This window comes from Malaya genurostris, chromosome 3 (genome assembly GCF_030247185.1).
Source record: "Malaya genurostris strain Urasoe2022 chromosome 3, Malgen_1.1, whole genome shotgun sequence".
Lineage (NCBI taxonomy): Eukaryota > Metazoa > Arthropoda > Insecta > Diptera > Culicidae > Malaya > Malaya genurostris.
The window spans coordinates 261474259-261492592 of record NC_080572.1 but is presented as its reverse complement, the minus strand read 5'-3'; the positions used below and the strand labels follow the sequence as shown (position 1 = coordinate 261492592).

The 18334-nt window shown below is 40.1% G+C and overlaps 1 protein-coding gene across 1 annotated transcript in view; it reads right to left on the bottom strand.

Moving 5' to 3' along the window:
* Positions 1-2327: 2327 nt before the first annotated feature.
* Positions 2328-18334, bottom strand: part of LOC131439506 (uncharacterized) — a 31810-nt gene continuing 15803 nt past the window's right edge. Inside the window, 1 exon segment of the mRNA XM_058610608.1 lies at positions 2328-11974. Within this exon segment, the coding sequence (XP_058466591.1) occupies positions 4731-11974 (7244 nt within the window). The 3' untranslated portion in view covers positions 2328-4730.

Below are 18334 nucleotides of genomic sequence, written 5' to 3'. Positions count from 1 at the left end.
CCACGTGTTTACTTAAGGGCTGAGGCCAGTATGTTTTAGGGTGATTTAGAGGGCTATTTTTATGCTTCAAATCTGATTTTCTCAGAATCTGTTACGAATATCAAAAAACCCAACTGACAATCTCTTAGAAAATTAGATTAGATCATTCTGTGAAAATTTCAGAATGATTCATTGACTTTAGCGGTCGGGAAAGTCTTTTTTCTGAAGGAAGAATTGCATAGCTGAAAACGGCAATTTTTAACTTGTTCATTGAATATCTCGCCTTCAAAAGCATGGATTAAAAATCTATCCAGACAATGTCTAGATAATTTAGTTTAGATGCGATTAGTGCATAATATGTTTTTATTATTTTATGTTGTCGCGATAAAAATGAAGTGGATGTTATTTTTGTAAAGGTAAGTCCATTTCTATGGCGGCACCATTTTTTCTGCTCTTGTATCCTGGTAACGTAACGAAACATGAGAGAAAAATAAAATCGGCTCAGCAAGGCTGCCAAACAAGCGGTAGCTTGATTGGATTTTATGTGATGTAGTCAAACTTGTAACCGAAAATATCAAAATTTTCTTGGCCACCCGGCCACATCGAGAGTCATTTTACACATTTGCGAGAGAGCATGGAGAGAAATTTAATGTAATACGCACAGCGAGCCACGTGGTTTTACGCGACCTACTGGCCTCAGTCCGCAACGAGAAAGTTCACGCGGAGCTTGTTCTGTACTTTCAAGTTCTCAAAAGTTCCGCGTGTACTTTTGAGCAGCAAGAAAATGGATGTTTTAAGTAATTATTGAACTTCAGGTTGCTTGGGGAGGGATCAGGGTCATTTCGCCGAATGCCATTTCACCGAAAGCCGTTTCGCCGGAAGCCATTTCGCCGAATCCTGCAATTGTTCTAATATCGTAATTGGGATTGATTTAAAATAAAGACAAATGAAAGATGATAGCGTTAACGCCAGGTGTATCTACCAAACAAGTGTGTGGTATTTTCCGTTTACTGAGTGAAAATGAAAAAAATATCTAATGCGGCTTCGCCACATCGTTCTGGTTCGTGTGCTGTCCGACCTCGCTACCGCTCGTTCGGACCTAGCTAAAGCAAAGAAACCTAGCTTTGAGTAGTGCCTGGTCTACTCAAAGCTAGGTTTCTTTGCTTTAGTTAGGTCCGAACGAGGCTGTTACAGGTTTGTATGCAAGAGGCCGCCGCTTCCGACGGCGGGTCGGCGGCCAACTCAGCTGGCGTCGTCTCGGCGGTTATGTGGCTTATTCAGACGACATGATAACACAAAAAATAATAATATGATGTATTCGAAATTACCTTTTCGGTGAAATGTTCAATTCGGCAAAATGACCCTTTCGGCGAAATGGCCTTTTCGGCGGAACGACTTTCGGTGAAATGACCTATTCGGTGAAACGACTTTCGGCGAAATGATCAGCTTCCCTTGGGGAGGACGTTGGCGAATTCGTGTGATTGGGATAAGCTGCGTGACCGCCAACATTGATACCAACAGAGAATACAAAGGACGAATTTTATCATGAAATCGTGCATAATTTGGACTCCAAAAAGGAAATTGATCAGCTACAAAACGCTCATTAGACATGTTGTTCTCTATGGCCATGATATCTGGACTAATATGCTGGTCGAGGATAAACGCGACCTGAGTGTATTCGAAAAAAAGGTGCTGCGTGTTATGACCTGCTAGGGTGCCGAACCTACTCTTTAAAATTGTTAAAGATGAGTCAGATGAATAAACCAGCTAGCGGGGCCAGCTCTTGTACAGCTGACGACGAATGTCTACGTACTTTTATTCAACCGAATTCCCTGTAAGAACTTTACACTGCGTATCATCTATGGCGGAGAGCACCCACCCGCCATATTCACCGGAAATTTCTATATCTGCTCATCATTTGCGCATGGCTCGTCACAGTAGCACTTTAAAAAAATTTCATCGAATCATTCATAGAATCTAATGAAGTTGCATTCTGTAATTTGATTGAAAACTCGAACTGGATCACACAGAATACAAAATTTCGCATTCGATCGAAATATAGAATAGGGATGATATTATGGTCATCTTGACGGACGGTGATGGATTCTAAAACATCGTCCAAATCGTAGTTATGAAGTGCAAATGTATGAAATTACCAAATTGCCGTCCAGACGATAATGTTTAGGGTAAGCCACGCACTGGCAGAATATCGGCAATCAATGAGATGACAATACTAAGAAAACGATGACCCAAACTTGACTCTCCTCTGCCATACATTTGGAACCAGTACAATCGAGATAAGCAAACTGGATCTGAGGGATATGTAATCAACCATGAATGTCAAACAATTTATTTTTAAATATATTTACTCCATATTTTTTTTTGTAATTTTACACATGTCTCATTCACAGTTTACTTTGTATATTTTTTCTACTACTGTCACACATTATTTTATTTTAACATTATTCTTCTCGGTTATAATATATTTTTACTTTACCTTCATAGTAAAGGTTTGTAGTATATAAAACTAAATTGGTTATTGTATATATGATTTAATTTTTTTACTCCGCTAACATATTATTAATCAACATGATTTTATTACCCAAAGTTTGTAAACATAAATTCTGTTTCCTATATTTACCTTAATATTTTCAATCTTATCGTGTATTACATAGTAAACATTTTTGTATGTTTTTGTTCCTTATTTTCACTATCAAAACAAATAATCCTACATGCATTGTACGATCCTAAAAAGACCAAACATTAAACTTGGGTTCCTGGTTAGTAGAGCGTATCTTGTTCTAAACTTATTTATGCATCTTGATTTCAATATTTACAAGCTTACAATATTTTGATTCTGTTTAAAGACATTTGGCTTACACTATTCATTATTTACAAAATTACTAAACATGTTTAGATACGTCTGATTGGAACGTCTAGTACGCTCAGAGCGATGGGAAGTGAAATAGAACGATTTGCAACTACGTTACAGCTCTTGATTTATTTGAGATGCACCCAAACGAAGGTTTGTATTTGTAGTCATCCTATAATCTACCATCAGTGAATGATATATGTTTCCTGTTGTGGTGTCTGTCTACAACGGTTTTCATTGGTTCACATTTAAGGCATTAGAGAGGGAATCCTACGCGAAATACTCATATTGGTTGTTTTTCATTTTTGCTTTTCGTGTGGATAAACTTCTGGTGTTCACTTGAAGCGTTCGTTCTGCTCTAGAGAGAAAATCGTACTAGGCTATCGTGTTATTTTTTTTCAGGTAAAGTATTACTCGTGGTGTCCACAGAAGGTTTGGAAATAGAAAGAAAACACGGCTTTGGGAAAGATGGAAAAATGACTTGCCATATTTAGACTTATGATTTGAAACCGCTATATCTGATAATTTTCTCTTGGTCTAATCTCATTTGGTTTAGGTGTACTAAAAGCAGGAGAAGAAACAACACTAATTGCTAATCTACCGAAACACAATGTACAACTTTCACAACTTACATTAAAATAAGTGCTGAATAGGTTTTAGATACGATTGCTTGTGAACAAAAAACAATACAAAAATACAACATCTAACAAACACTAAAGAGCTGAGAGAGGTGTTGGTATACTGCACTCATACTGCAGTTCGTATTATGCTGATTAATTCTGTATTCGTCACTATCCAAACAATGACTCACTATCAATATGTTCCTCGCTGTAATTACCACTTTGTGGAATCAAGGCTCAGCAAATGGGACAACAAATGTTTAACATGGATCGACAACGGATTTTTTTTTCTCACGTGCGATATAATATGCCGGTATTCTTACAATTAAAGAAACTACACTAAGGTACTAAGGTATACTTCGATATTTACTCCCACGAAAAGGAAATTAATCCGAACGACTTCTGCATGACATTTGTTACGGGAAAACCAAATACCTCTGCATATGTAACGTTCGCTGGATATTGCACACTCACATTACGAAAACATTATTCAGCAGCCCCACACAAAACCACCAAACTATATGACGGATTTTCTTTGTTTTAAATTATTCCGAAAATTTGTAATTTTTTATTTAACTACAATCGATCAACCCGAAATTTCTAATGAAAGCATGAACATTAAAAGAACAGCATATTGCGAAATAATTTAATGAATATTGACGAAATTTTGGCGCAACTCGGTTTGCATATCACAAAAAACGAAAGTGTAAAATGAATACAACTTCCTGAATCCAACATTATTCAATGAACGGAACGAGCACATATTTTTTGGTGATTTCATGTTTGGTAGATCGTTTTAACCAGAAAACAAAATTATTTTCCATAACGAAAAATGTTCTATGCTATATAGAACTGGTCTAGATTCTAATGGTTTACGTTAAAAGTAGTACAATCTCTTGATCCGTTTATGGTTTTAAAAACACTTTTTTTTTCTTCTCATGGATAACAATATCTTATCCACAACTACCCTAAGAACGCGTATTCCCGTTTAAAACAAACTCTAATAAAAAAATAAAATAAAATCACTGTATTAAAATCAACATTTACGAAATAACATTACAATCTAGAAGAGCCTAGAAGTTGTGATTTTGATTCCTCCGGCCGTCCCACGCGACGGATTCGTCCCGTGTCCCCGCATCGCCACTACCGACGATGGCAGGTTCGCGTTCGGTGCTTGCCACCGATATGTCACCAGCCACCGTTGTCCGGTGGGGATCATCCACCACCACCGGTGTCACGCCGGCGACTTCCTGTTGCTGTTATAGCCAGGGAGGTCGATTCATCGAGTTCATGGCATCGTACGGCTTGTGGATACCCAAAGCTGGATGATAAGCACCTGGTTGACCGTAAGCTCCCGGAGGTGGTCCATGCGCACCGGGAGCACCCAAACCGAGACTTTGATTTAGCATCATCTGAGCACGCAGTTCCTCTTGGCGAATGTATTGCTGGTGAAGGGGATCCAGCTGGTTCATGAACTGATATGGCGACGGTCGGGATGATGGGTGCGAAAGAAATTGATGGTATGGGGAAGCAGCAGGAGGAGGTTGGTGGACTACAGTAGCAGCTGCTGCGGCCGCTGCCACTGCCGCTGACGCCGTTGGAGCTGTGGGATTACCCACTTTGTCCGATCCGTCCGATGGACCACTGGAAGACACAGATGGTCCTCGGGGATGACTAGATGGAAGGTACGGGTACGGATTTGGATTCTGGCGGAATTCATCCAGATAGGGAGAATTGTCACTGTAAAGACTCGACGGAAGACTGAGCCCCGTTGGCCCTGGACCAAAATTGAATGCGCTTCCCGGAACGACGTTTGCTGTTTTAAGGGAGATGGCCGAAGGTTCCGAATTCGAATTGGTGGTGACATTTCCGGGCGTACTCGACGATGCCACTGGGTGATTACTGGAAGAACTGGATGGGTGTGACGTTTTAAGACCGGAGTACGACTGAAAACCTTGATGTGCCGCATTCGGCTGTTGCTGCTGCTGCTGATGTTGTTGATGGGCTTGCTGTTGATGCTGTATCTGTGATTGCTGCTGTTGTAACATGTCTTGCGTTTCCTTCTTCTTTCTGCCACGTTTTGGTTTAGATGGTTCAGAAGGAATAGTTGGATTCGGTACAGACGGTATGTTCAGTGGAACTTTCTGTCCCTGACTGAGTAGATCATTTCGTTGAAGGTAGTTTGTTCCATAGCTGGACTGTTGATCTCGAGCAGCAGCATTGTAGGCCATTGTCGTTGCCATCGATGTGTTGAACATCTGCTGAAGTGCCGAAGTGGAAGCAACTGATCCAACCGTGGAAGACGATTCAGCGGGAAGACTTTTGCCGAACATATGAGCTGCAGGAGGCATTGCCTTGTCGTAATATCCAGCAGTTGTGGATCCAGAACCTAGCAATCTTTCGTCCGCTTGATATAGTGATGATAGGGAGGCCAAATTACGCAATGCCGGATCCATGAGGGTGGACTGCCCACCGAATGATTTGTAACTGGTACTGAGATCAATGTTGTTGTGTTGTTGCTGCTGTGCTGTGACATTGCCAGAGGGTCGCTGATCATATCCGGCTGTATTTCCTCGTAGATTTCCAGCAGAAAGTAGATCGTTCTGGTTTGTCTTTGGCTGTTGTTGATGGGACTGTTGCTGGGGGATGCCATAGACATTGGTTCCACTCATATCGCGTGCTTTGTTTGTATTTGTCTGCATTTGGTCATAGCCCGATGAGTTGGACCCTGGATATGAGCTTTTCCCGGAATCTTGCTGAATCTGTCCTGAACCACCACCACCAGCCGATGGAGGAAACCCTCTTGGGAATGTCATTGTAGCTGCTCGATTGAACATATCAAATGCCTTGCTCTTACTGATCGAAATGTCCATTGGATTACCGTAGCCCATCGCTCCCATTAGTTCAAACATTTGCTGTTGCTTGGCAAGGTCTTTATCCTTGGTACTTTCTATTGCCTTACTTCCCATATTCATAGGTATATCCTGTTGTTGTTGCTGCTGCTGCTGCTGTTGTTGCAGAGGTTGATTTTTGTTGCTGGTACTGTTTTCATTGCTACTGCTATTGTTGTAACCCAAATTAATCAGTTCAGGTACTTTGGTGGGTTGATTTTTGTTGCCACTGATTCCGTCTTGTGAATGACTCTGCGATATGGGAACCGTTGATTCGTACGCCTGTCGCCCATAGTTAGATGCGTATGGGTTGTTACTCAGCAGGTTGCTCAGATGACTATGCTGCTGTTGGACGCTCGACTGACTATGAGCTGGAGTAAGATTATTCAGATTTTGATGTTGAAGACTCTGTTGTGTACATGCGGACGTTTGTTGTGGATGCAGTGGTTGTAGTTGGTGCGGCTGTTGTTGTTGTGGTGGATGCTGCTGCGTTTGTGGTGGTAGTAAATGAGTCTGCATCTGCTGGGTATTGTGATGTGCTGGTTGCGGTTGCTGTTGTTGTTGAGGTTGTGACAGCGGTTGCGATTGGTGATGCATGTGAGCGGGAGCCGGAAGATTTGAACCCATACCAATAGCTGAACTGTCCGCTGGGACTGGGACTGCTGTTGCAGGGTATTGATTGTACGTCTGGTGCTGATTCCAGTTTGGCTGAGTATTAACTTGGCTACCGAGCTGAGATTGCTGGTGAGACAGCTGAGATCCAGTTGGTGGTTGAACTTGCTGTGGTTGTTGCTGGGGGGAGGTTTGCTGTGTCGACAGTGATAGGTTATTCACCGGTGATTCTGGCAAAGTAACACCGGCTGCTGCTGCCGCCTGTTGAGGGGTGATGATAGGCGGTGCAAGCTGTAAACTGTTGTTTGTCGTTCCGGCTGATTGTTGCGGTTTCGGAGACATCGGTTGGAACGGTTAAAGCTGGCCCTGCGAGTACGGCGAATTTGGATCCTGTTGTGAGTACGGTGAACTGTGATTCGACTGAGAGAACGGTGAATTTGGACTCTGGTGGATTGGAGTATTTGGTTTCGACGAATGCTGTTGCGTTTGCTGAGGCTGGTTAGGTTTCTGAGTCTGTGGTTGTTGGTTCTGAGATGGATGTTGAGGTGTTTGATAAGGCGACGTCGGCGATGGATTGAAAGGCGAATGACCACTAACGGATTGGGCCGGACTTTGTTGTACTGATGACTGAGGTGCTAGCGAAGTGTTGCTGTACGGAGAGAGCGGCCCGGAGGAGGCCGGAGAAGGAATGGGTTGGTTGTAGTTCTGATTTTGTTGCCCCTGGTAGGGTGAATTTGGCTGCTGTTGGTAAGGCGACGATTGTTGGTTGTGGTACGGTGAGTTGGGATTTGTACTAGGACTCATCGAGGAATTGTAATCAGATTCCTGTGAAGCAGGTTGTTTGTACTGATCATAGTTTTTGAAGTTATCCATAGGATTGTTGGCCGTAGCACTGTTCGCACCGTAAGCATAGTTTCCGTACAAATTATTGCCACTTATTCCGGAATTAGCAGTGTACAAATGTTGAGAGTATTGTGGATATGGTGATGGTAAATCTCTGGGGCTACAGCTTTTCTCCGGGCTGCTTTTGGTAGTGGTGTCCTGGTAGAAGCCGACCTTAATTGCTCCATTCATGGGATATGGACTCTTTTGAGTGTCGTCTAGTTTTGGAGAAGTCATTACGGGCGAAGCACCCATCGGACTCGGATATGGAGCTGGGTAACCACCTATCCTTTCATCGATTCCTATCCGTGGACTGTCCGGATCTTGACTGTACGACGATCGTTCGGACACGGTACTTCCAGTGCTAGCTTTCCTCTGTCTCGGAGCAGGCAACGAAGGGTAGCTGGGACTTTCCAGACTTGGCACAATCGGTACATCTGATGGAGGAGTGTTCTCAGTTGCCTTGACACCATCATTTGGTGAAATTTTACTCGCCGACTCATCTCCTTCTTCCGTCTTTTTAGGTTTCTTCGGAGCACCTCCAAAGGCTTTGAACCAAGCACTCAAATTTGGTGTCGCTGACGGTTTATCAGACTTTGTCACAGCTTTGATAACTTTTTCGGGAGATTCCACTATTTTGCTCGGATCCGTTTTGGACATTAGTTCCGTTTTAGCTGCTTTCAAATCGTCGTGAATCAAGAGTTTGTCTGACTGTCCACTGTCATCTTTCGAACTATTCAATGATTCAGTTTCCTTTTCGTCTTCCTTATCTTCACACTCCTTAACAGAATGATCTTTTTTCTCATCCGCGAACTCGTGCTGTTGCCCCAGACCGAAACCTTCAGCCGTATTCAGCACCGTACCTAAGCTTAGTTTCGGTTTGGATTCGTCTGTTTTTACAATCAAAGAATTTTTAACCTCTTTAAGTTTGGTACCTCCGAGACCAGCGCTTGTGCTTCCAGAGACACCAGCTCCGCCCAATGGAAACATCTCCTCCGGTTTGTTGAGATTCTGAATGCTACTAATTAGATTGCCTTTGGATTTGCCTGGTTGCAGGCGATCGATATTTGTACGGTGTTGGACCGTTTCTCGTTTGCGCGATCCAAGCTGACTTAGTTTTTCCTTTAGGCTTTTTCGCTTAGTTTCCTTGGGTTCTTTTTTCTGAGAGTGTGGAGGGATTATTGGAGGAGGTCCCAGCAGTGTTCGCTCGACAGGTGGTGGAACCGGTTGATGAAACTGGGGTATAGTGTTTGTCAATGGTGGATGTTGTGGTTGTGGAAGTTGCGTTCGTGCGGAAGGAGTGTTATTTACGTTATTTACTGATTCCTTTATTGGGTTACTTTCTGTGAGGGTTTCTTTCGGTTGCTTGAGTTTAACCTGTTCCTTCGAAATCGGAGGCGTCATTCGCTTTGGGGACATAACCATCGAAGCAGCCGGTGTTGGAAGCACCGTCAGAGGTGGAGGAGCTACTGACTGAGGAGATGGAATGATTGGCTTCTCGGTTTCCTCCGGCAGCTGAGACAACGGTATCGGTTTGCGAAAATCGGCCGCATCAATCTTAGCCGTTACCGCATCTAAGTCGTCCATTATGTATCGAGATGGCGAATTACTGGCCGAACTGTACTCCGAGAATCGTGGAGTATTTTCAAGCCATTTATTGATGTCTTTCAGTGTTTGCTCGGTTTCCAGCTCTAGTGCTTCCATGTTTGCTCCGGAAGCTTTCGGTTGTTTGTTCGCCAACCCGGCATTGACTCGGGATGAGGAGTTGTGGTTTGTCTTGTTTGATTTTTGATTAGATTTCTTACTGCTGTCACCTTTGGGTTTCATAAGTTTGACATCCTTTTCAATCGGTGAAGCAATCGGTGCGATAATACTCGGTGCGATGGATGCCGCCGGCGGCAAATCGTCCACGAAATCATACTCGTCACTGCGGCCAACTTTCTTTTCGGTTTCTTTTGGTTTTTCCATCTTTTCCCCTTTGTACGAAGAACGTTGTTTCTCAACCGACGATACTTGTGGCTCCGATTCGCTCCATTTCGGAGGTGACTCCACGGCTGGAGTATCAGTGGGAAGTTCACTAGAATGATCTCGCTTTTTATTACTCTTGGTCGTTTCTTTAGAAGTGATACGCTCTTTTTCGTTTGGTTTAACTGATTCTTTGAGAGCAATTGTTGAGGCACTTGCGCTAGTATCAAGAGGTTGAATCGTTTTTGTTTTCTTTTTGTTGGTCTCGTGAGTTTTATGCTTCGATTTCAACGGCTTTTCCCCAACGGGTGAAATTGAGGAATTTGGTTGGGACACCGAAGCCTGATTCCGACGCCGTTGCTTTATGAGATCGTATTTGTCCTTGATATCGGGTGTAATCGGTCGACTGAGAAGTTGCTTTGTCTGCATCGTAACGTCATTAACGTCATCAAAATCGATAGAATGGTCCGAGAAAGAAGAATAATCATCCCTAATCGAAGGCAGAGGACTGGGAGATCGTGAGAAACTCCTAGACGAGCTTCTATCCCTGGGAAGTGTTGTGTACTTAGAAAAATCCTTCGGCTGTTTCTTTGAGGCACTTATGTTTTCCTTCTCTAAAGATTTCTTGTTCTTATCGTCCATCACTGGTTCTTCTAGTTCATCATCGTTGCTGGATCCAACTAGAGAAGGTGTTTCAACATTTTTGGGTTTGGATTTTTTTGATTTTCCCTTTAATTTATTCTTTTTCTGTTTTTCATCGTTTTTATTTTTCCCTTTAGATTTTTCAATTTTTATTAAGCCTTTCTTGAGTTTCTTTTCTTTTTTATTATCTTCTCCAACTGATAGTTCATTGGCACTATCGCCGCTAATGTAACCACTTTTTTTCTCCAATATTTTAGTATTATCAATATCTGCCAAATTGCGTTCTTTTCTTTCATTTTGCACATTTGCAACGGCAATACTATCCTCTGATGGCTCTTGTTTGAGCTTCTCCACTCCACTTCTACCCTTTCTTTTCACTGGAGATGGCGAAATGGAGCTAAGCGAAGTGTCCGGGTGTCTGACAGGTTTTTTGCTGTTTTTTACAGCATCTCTATCCGAAGAGTGATCCTTCTTTCGTGCTTTTTTATTGTGTTTCGTTTTTAATGGTGACAGTTCTTCCCGTTTGCTTTTTTTTTTGGGAGTTATAAACGGATTGGGAGATGAACTTGGCATACCGGAAATCGGACTCGCAGTTTTTGATCTGGTAGACGATCGCGAACGAGACCGTGACTTTTGTCTGCCTCTTTTCTCCGTTTCTCCTCTTTTATCCATTTTACCAACGGTTTTAGACTTTTTTATTTTACCTTTGTTTTTCGCCTTCTCTTCTTTGCGTTTCAACTTTGAACTGGATTTTTTTGCTTCCTCATTCCGATCCGATGTCCGAAATCGGTCATGAAAATCATGATCTTCTTTTGCACTTTTCACACCTTTTTTGTTCTCTTCATTTTGGTCATGTTCACTGTCTTCATTATGCCTATCATCACTGTCACTCGTTTTCATTTTCTTTGTCTTTGTTTTACCATTTTTATCTTTATCTTTGCGCTTTCGTTTCAATCCTTTCGAATTCGATTCTTCTGGGCAAGGTTTTGGATCCGACTGTACATTCGATTTGCCCTTCTTTGCACTACTCCCATCCCCACTACTCTGTTTTTTCTTGAAACTATCGTCACTGACCTCACTTTTCTCTTTTTTGGTATCCTTCGATTTTCCATCCGTCTTGCTACTAGTACTACTACTATTACCACTAGCGACACTCTTTGGCTGCACCGACGCGACACTTTTACCGTCCTTTGCAGTGCCACTTCCCGTCTTACCACTATTACTACTATTACTATTACTGTTGCTACTCTTCTTACTATTGCCGCTTTTGTTCTCCTTTGAAGATTTATTGTGACTGTTGTTATTGTTATTATTGTTACTTGTACTAGCGCCGCTCCCGGCTGATTCCTGGATTTTCCCAGTACCGCTGGTGCTACTGTTGCTGGCGAACGGTTTCTCCTTGAATATCGGATACTCCAACGTTTGCTCCTCGTCAGACGAATTCGAGTCAAAATACTTTTTCGTGGCCTTCTCGAAGGCGATCTGCAAATTGTTGACCATTTCGGTGTATTCTGGGAAATGAAAGAGATAGACAAAGGTATAATTAGCAGATATATTTATAATCTAACATGATCTGTGTTGAATCGAGTAGTTCTTGATTATGTTAGCAATTGTCATTTATTACTGAAGGCTGACTAAAAGTAAATTGCCGCTAGCAAATCTTTAGTGTTGGAGATCATTGAGTGGGTTCTTTACACTTCAATCGACTCAACTGGTGCAAGTTTGATCAAAATAGTCGATTACGTTCGGAAATAAAGACAAATGGAACTCGATTAAAGAACAAATATTGTGCACAAACACCTGCGATATCCGGATTAGTTCGGTTCCAAGCTGGCTAGAATTATGAAGATGTCGAAAACAACAATTTGTCGAGTGCTCAATCGCAATCAGCAAGGAACCCTGAGTGTGGAAAGGAATCAGCGGCCCTGTGTAAAAACAGTACACAGCGATCGTCAGCTGCGCAGGAATGTGTTGAGGTACGTCAAAGTCAAATTCGGTTTTTCGATCCAAGATGTAGCCAGAAGGTACAACGCCAACTTCCAACCGGTGCGGAACATCATTTTCAGGTACGAATACGAGTCGCACAGTGCCAGAATACATCCGAACCGGCACTTGAAGCATAATTCTGTGACCCAAAAGCGTGCAAGGCTTTTGTGCGACTGTGTTTTGAAGAAACACAAGGGTTACATTTTGATAGATGACGAAACATGCGTCATTTTAAGCAGATTCGCTGTCAAAGGCATTACATCGCGACTAGACGTGGGGATGTTCCGAAGAGATTCAAGTTCGTGTTTGCAGACAAGTTCGCGAGAAAGTTCATGATTTGGCAAGCGATTTGCAATTGTAGCTTAACCATTAACCATTCCTCACATTCTCGAACCATCCCAAGATTGCAAAAGAACATTCAATAAAAAGCGTGTATTGACATTGTACATTTACAAGCATAGGAGCAAAGTTAATTTTGAGACGATTTTGGCCAGCTGCCACTACTCTAAGGTGGCTCTGGATTAGTAAGCAGTTCGATTTCGTCTCAAAGCTGATGAACCCTATAATTTAGAACAATCGAAAAATATTGGACAATATCAAAACTTCGACGAAGCGGCGAGACAGTCAAGGACATCTAGCAAACGAGGGGAAAATGAAGAAATGCGCTGATTCCGTGTCCGTTTCCCCTGTGCGGGCACTGATCTCCGTCTCCGCCAAGAGGAAGGTTCGAGATTTCGTACGAATTGGAAAAATGTAACCATCTTATGCTTTAACTTTGAAGATTTAATAACAGTACTGTAAAGTAAATATTATGTACTGTTTAAACCTATTGAATAGCAAATTACAGTTTTTAATCAATACAAACTTTCATTGCACTGTTCAGACTTGTATTTTTACTTTTTTTTATAAATATAAAAAATATGTATAGAATTCGCTCAAACTTTAGAAAAATTTTCCGAGACCCGGAGGGCCGAATGTCATATACCAATCGATTCAGCTCGACGAACTGAGCAAATGTCCCGGTGTGTGTGTTTGTGTGTGTTTGTGTGTGTGTGTGTGTGTGTTGTCAACTAAGAGGTCGAGATCTCAGAGATGGCACAATTGACCTTGAAAACAGAATATATTTTCAGACTTAGATTCCGCACGATAATACCTATTAAACAAGCCATAATCCGTCCATTTTTAACGGAGATATCGAAATTTTTGTGTAAGCGACTTTTTCCCCTATTCCAGCAGTAGAAGTTTTGAGTGCTGTATGGCAATGAAATGCTTGAGAGCAACATAAAACACGATTTTACATACATTTGTTTCTAAGTACCCAAAAGACTGTGTACAGCATGATATTTTGCCTCGGACCGATTTTAGCACGGTTCGTTTTTGGCAACATAATCGTTCGAATATGCCATATGTGAACCAGATGATGGCAGAATTTTCGAATTGAAAACAATTCCATAATTATATTGATTTAAACTACTTACAGCAATAAATGCTAGAAGAACACAACAGCCAAATACCATTCGAATCAGTTCGTCGAGATCAGCAAATGCGTGTGCGAAAAATAATTTCACTTAATTTTTTTTGGAGATGACTCAACCGTTTTCTACAAACTCAGATTGATATGAAAAGTCGTATACTCCCAAACAAGGTTCCTGAATTATGTTTGGTTCCGACCTCTGGCTCCGGAACTACAGGATGATATGTGTAACGAAATTAAAACTGTGTAACTCATTTTTCTCGTAGATGGTTGAACCGATCTAAAATTCAAATGACATCTAAGAATCATCTAAGATTCAAATGAAAAGTTTTAAGATTCTATAAAACATCTTGTTTTTCAGTCAGATCCAACTTCCGGTTTTGGAGATACAGGGTGATTAGTATAAAAATGTCTATTTCACATAAATTAATCAGGTTTATCGGGTTAACAGATTTGGATAGTAGATAACCAAATAAAGTTATTTCATTTTTGGTTGTATTCAGTTTTCGTTTCGGAAGGCACCCAAATCTTCGGAAGCACTCTGAAACAGCTTTTTTCAAACAATTCAGGTGGAGAATTTAGAGGTGGGCAAACCGTTCGCGAACGGTTCAAAAGAACTAGTTCATCTAGTACTGGAAAAACAAAACAGTCATTATTATTTTTACGTTTCGTCTTTGACTTATCAGTGCAGAGCAGTTCAAATTGAACTAACCGTTTTTATTATTTTTACGTTTCGTCTTTGACTTATCAGTGCAGATCAGTTCAAATTGAACTGCTTAGTGCTAAACTCGGCAGTTCAATTTGAACCGCTAAGCAGACGTAAAGTTTCTGCTACTTACAGAACACTTTTTGTTTTGCAACGAAGTGCAATGTCTTTTCTGACGTGCCGAACGAAAACGTGTTTTCGACTATTTCTGGCCGATGCAGGTTTGGTCATTTAGGGGTTAGCCAAATTTTGTGCTAGGGCACATAACCGTTTTTATTATTTTTACGTTTCGTCTTTGACTCATCAGTACAGTCATTGTAAAGCAAATGTTCCATTTGTGGAATTTGGCCTTTCTGTTTCAACAGACTTCGCAGCCGAATCTTAGCGTACAGAATCATTGCATGCCAAGTACTACGATCCTACTGACACTATGATCGGGGCTGGACCATATGACAACTGGCTTGTAAGACCAGTCATTGTTGAAAAAGGTTATATCAGATATTTCTGCAGCCGCTAATTGAATCTTCAAGAGAAAAATATCAGTTTATTTAGGATAATGTACTAAATAAACTGATATTTCTCTTTTGCATAGCCTCTCAAAGGCAGCGAAGAATGTTTTTGAGAATTTAGAATTTTTGTAATTTGTAGAAGTTGCGTACATTCTTGACATTTGAAGAGTACGCAAAAGTAAATGATGATTAAAAAAACCCCTTCTTAATCCACCTAGTGGTGTGATAATGCCTCTTTTTCCTCTTTCTTCAAAATAGTCTCATGATTTTTTTTCTTTTTATAAAATAATTTCCGACACTAATTTGGGCTCATTTTTGATTTTGATTTTTGACTTTGAGAAGAGTGATGCAAATCTAAAAACCCTTCTTAATCCACCTAGTGGTGTGATAATGCCTTTCTCTTCTTTCATAACAGTCTCATGAAAATGTATTTCATAATTTTATTAAATAATTTCGGATACTAATTTCGAAACTAATTCATTCAGATTGATTCGAGTAGTTCACAAAAGCATGCTTCAGTGTTTATGTCACACAGTCAGCATCATTTTTCCAACTTAGTGCTTGACATTTGCGTTGCCTATTTGTAATCAGTGATGCTAATCTAAAAAAATCCTTCTTAGTCCACTTAGTGGAATTTTCATATATCTTGAAAAATCACCATAGGGGGGAGTACATGAAATTTTCGAAATCGAAAAAAAATTTTTGATGATAAAAGGCTTAGAATTGCATGAAACGTCGAGATTTAGTGTCATCTCGAAAAAAAAATTTTTTGAAAAAATCGACTTTTTGGGACTTAGAAAAAATATGAAAAAATGAAAGTCCCAGAAAGTTGATTTTAAAAAAAAAAATTTTTTTTTGAGATGACACTAAATTTCGATGTTTCATGCAGTTTTAAGAGTTTCGGCATCAAAAAAAATTTCGATTTTGGAAATTTCATGTACTCCCCCCTATGGTACTTTTTCAAGGTCGAAAATTGTCAAACCTTTACCACCGGGCAGCACCCCTTACGCATGTCCAATTTAGGTCAAATTTTGCATGAAGGCTTTTTTCGAGGTGCTTAAACTTTTGAGCACTAGAACTTAACGAAAATAGAGGTGATCCTAAAATTTTGGCACCCATATATATATATATATATATATATATATATATATATATATATATATATATATATATATATATATATATATATATATATATATATATATATATATATATATATATATATATATATATATATATATATATATATATATATATATATATATATATATATATATATATATATATATAAGAGCGGTAAAAATCAATGTGTTTTGTCGGTTACGTCACTTATACCATCATATATCTGGAACCAAAAGTCACAACCATTTGATCTTCGAACTTGATCAATGGCCCGACAGTAGCTTTCAAACGAGCCCAAGTTTGTTAAAATCGGTTCAGCCATCTCTGAGAAAATTGAGCGCGTTCAAATATCTTCTAAAAGTGCACACACACATACACACACACACACACACACACACACACACACACACACACACACACACACATACACACAGACATTTTCCGATCTCGTCGAACTGAGTCGAATGGTATATAACACTATGGGTCTCCGAGGCTCCGTTCGAAAGTCGGTTTTTCCAGCAATTCTAATACCTTTCTATAGAGAAAGGCAAAAACCCTTCTTAGTCTACTTAGTGGAATTTTCATAGATTTTAAAAAATCACCAAACATGAAATTTCCGAAATAGAAAAAAAAAATTGATGCCGAAAATCTTAAAATTGCATGAAACGTCGAGATTTAGGTCATCTTGAACATTTTTTTTTCGAAAAATCGACTTTTTGGGACTGGCATCTGGATGTTTCATGCAATTCTAAGACGTTTGACATCAAAAAAAAAATTTTAATTTCGGAAATCTCCCCCCTATGGTAATTTTTCGTCACTTATACCATTACATCTCCGGAACCAAAAGTCACAGCCATTTGATATTCGAACTTGATCAATGGCCCAATAGTAACTTTCAAACGAGCCTAAGCTTTTGAAATCGGTTCAGCCATCTCCGAAAATCTTGCGCGGTTTAAAAACAACGCGTTTTGTCGGTTACGTCATTTATACCATCATCGCAAAGAAGCATCCACAAGCTACACGCAATATTTGATACTTTTTCGTGTCTATCGTTTGCCCGATGAAGATATACGACATAATAAAACTTGTAGTTCCTTCTATGGCATTTCTTTTTCGTATGTAATAATGATACGAATTGCTAGGGCTAGGTTTGAATTTCGTTTGTTATGAACCGAGCTCGTCTTAACTTTACCTTACACTGTTTTTCACGTTGCTTTGCTATTACACAACTGACAAATAACCCGATCATAGTGACAGTGACGATTTATTCGGAAAAGAACTGCAAACAAGATTTAATAGAAAATAAGATTGAATGGGTTGAATGAATAGATGATATAAAACGATGTTTGATGTCGTTTCAAAATCTAAGATGGCGACTTCCGGTGTCTACTCAACAAATCAGTTCCGAAAATACTCATCTTGGATTTTGAAACATCAACCATTGTTTTACGGTAATTATTCATCAAATCAGTTAGAAAAATACAACACAGCACATATTTCCATTGAATGCAAAAAAAGCATTCGCAAAAAAAAATGTTTCGTTTAACACATGGGCAGAAAAGTCCCGGGCCTAAATCATAGATGGCGCTAGCTTTGTTGCAGTCCCCTTTTTTCAGTATATACTAACCTTTAAAAGACAGCTGTTGAAATTCCATGATATTCTATTCATTAGTTTATAAGTTATTGTGCTAAGTGTGACGATACTATTGTTATATTCAGAGCAATGGATCAAAAACAATTTCGTGTTATAATTTTACACTGCTGATTGATCGGAAAAAATGGCATGAAAAGTGTTATGGAGACTACGCTCCATCAGGAACAATAAGTGGACGTCCAAATGAGGCGGTAACATTAGAAAACATAAAAAATCCACAAAATCGTTTTGAATGATCAAAAAGTAAAGTTGCGTGAGTTAGCTGACAACGTAAAGATATCAAAAGAACGTGCTGGCTTTATATTGCATGAGCATTTGATTATAAGAAAGCTCTGTTCAAAGTGGGTGCTCATTTGCTGTTTGCTCACTGTTGATCAAAAATGAAAACGTGTTGATGATGGCAAAACTACATAAATAGAA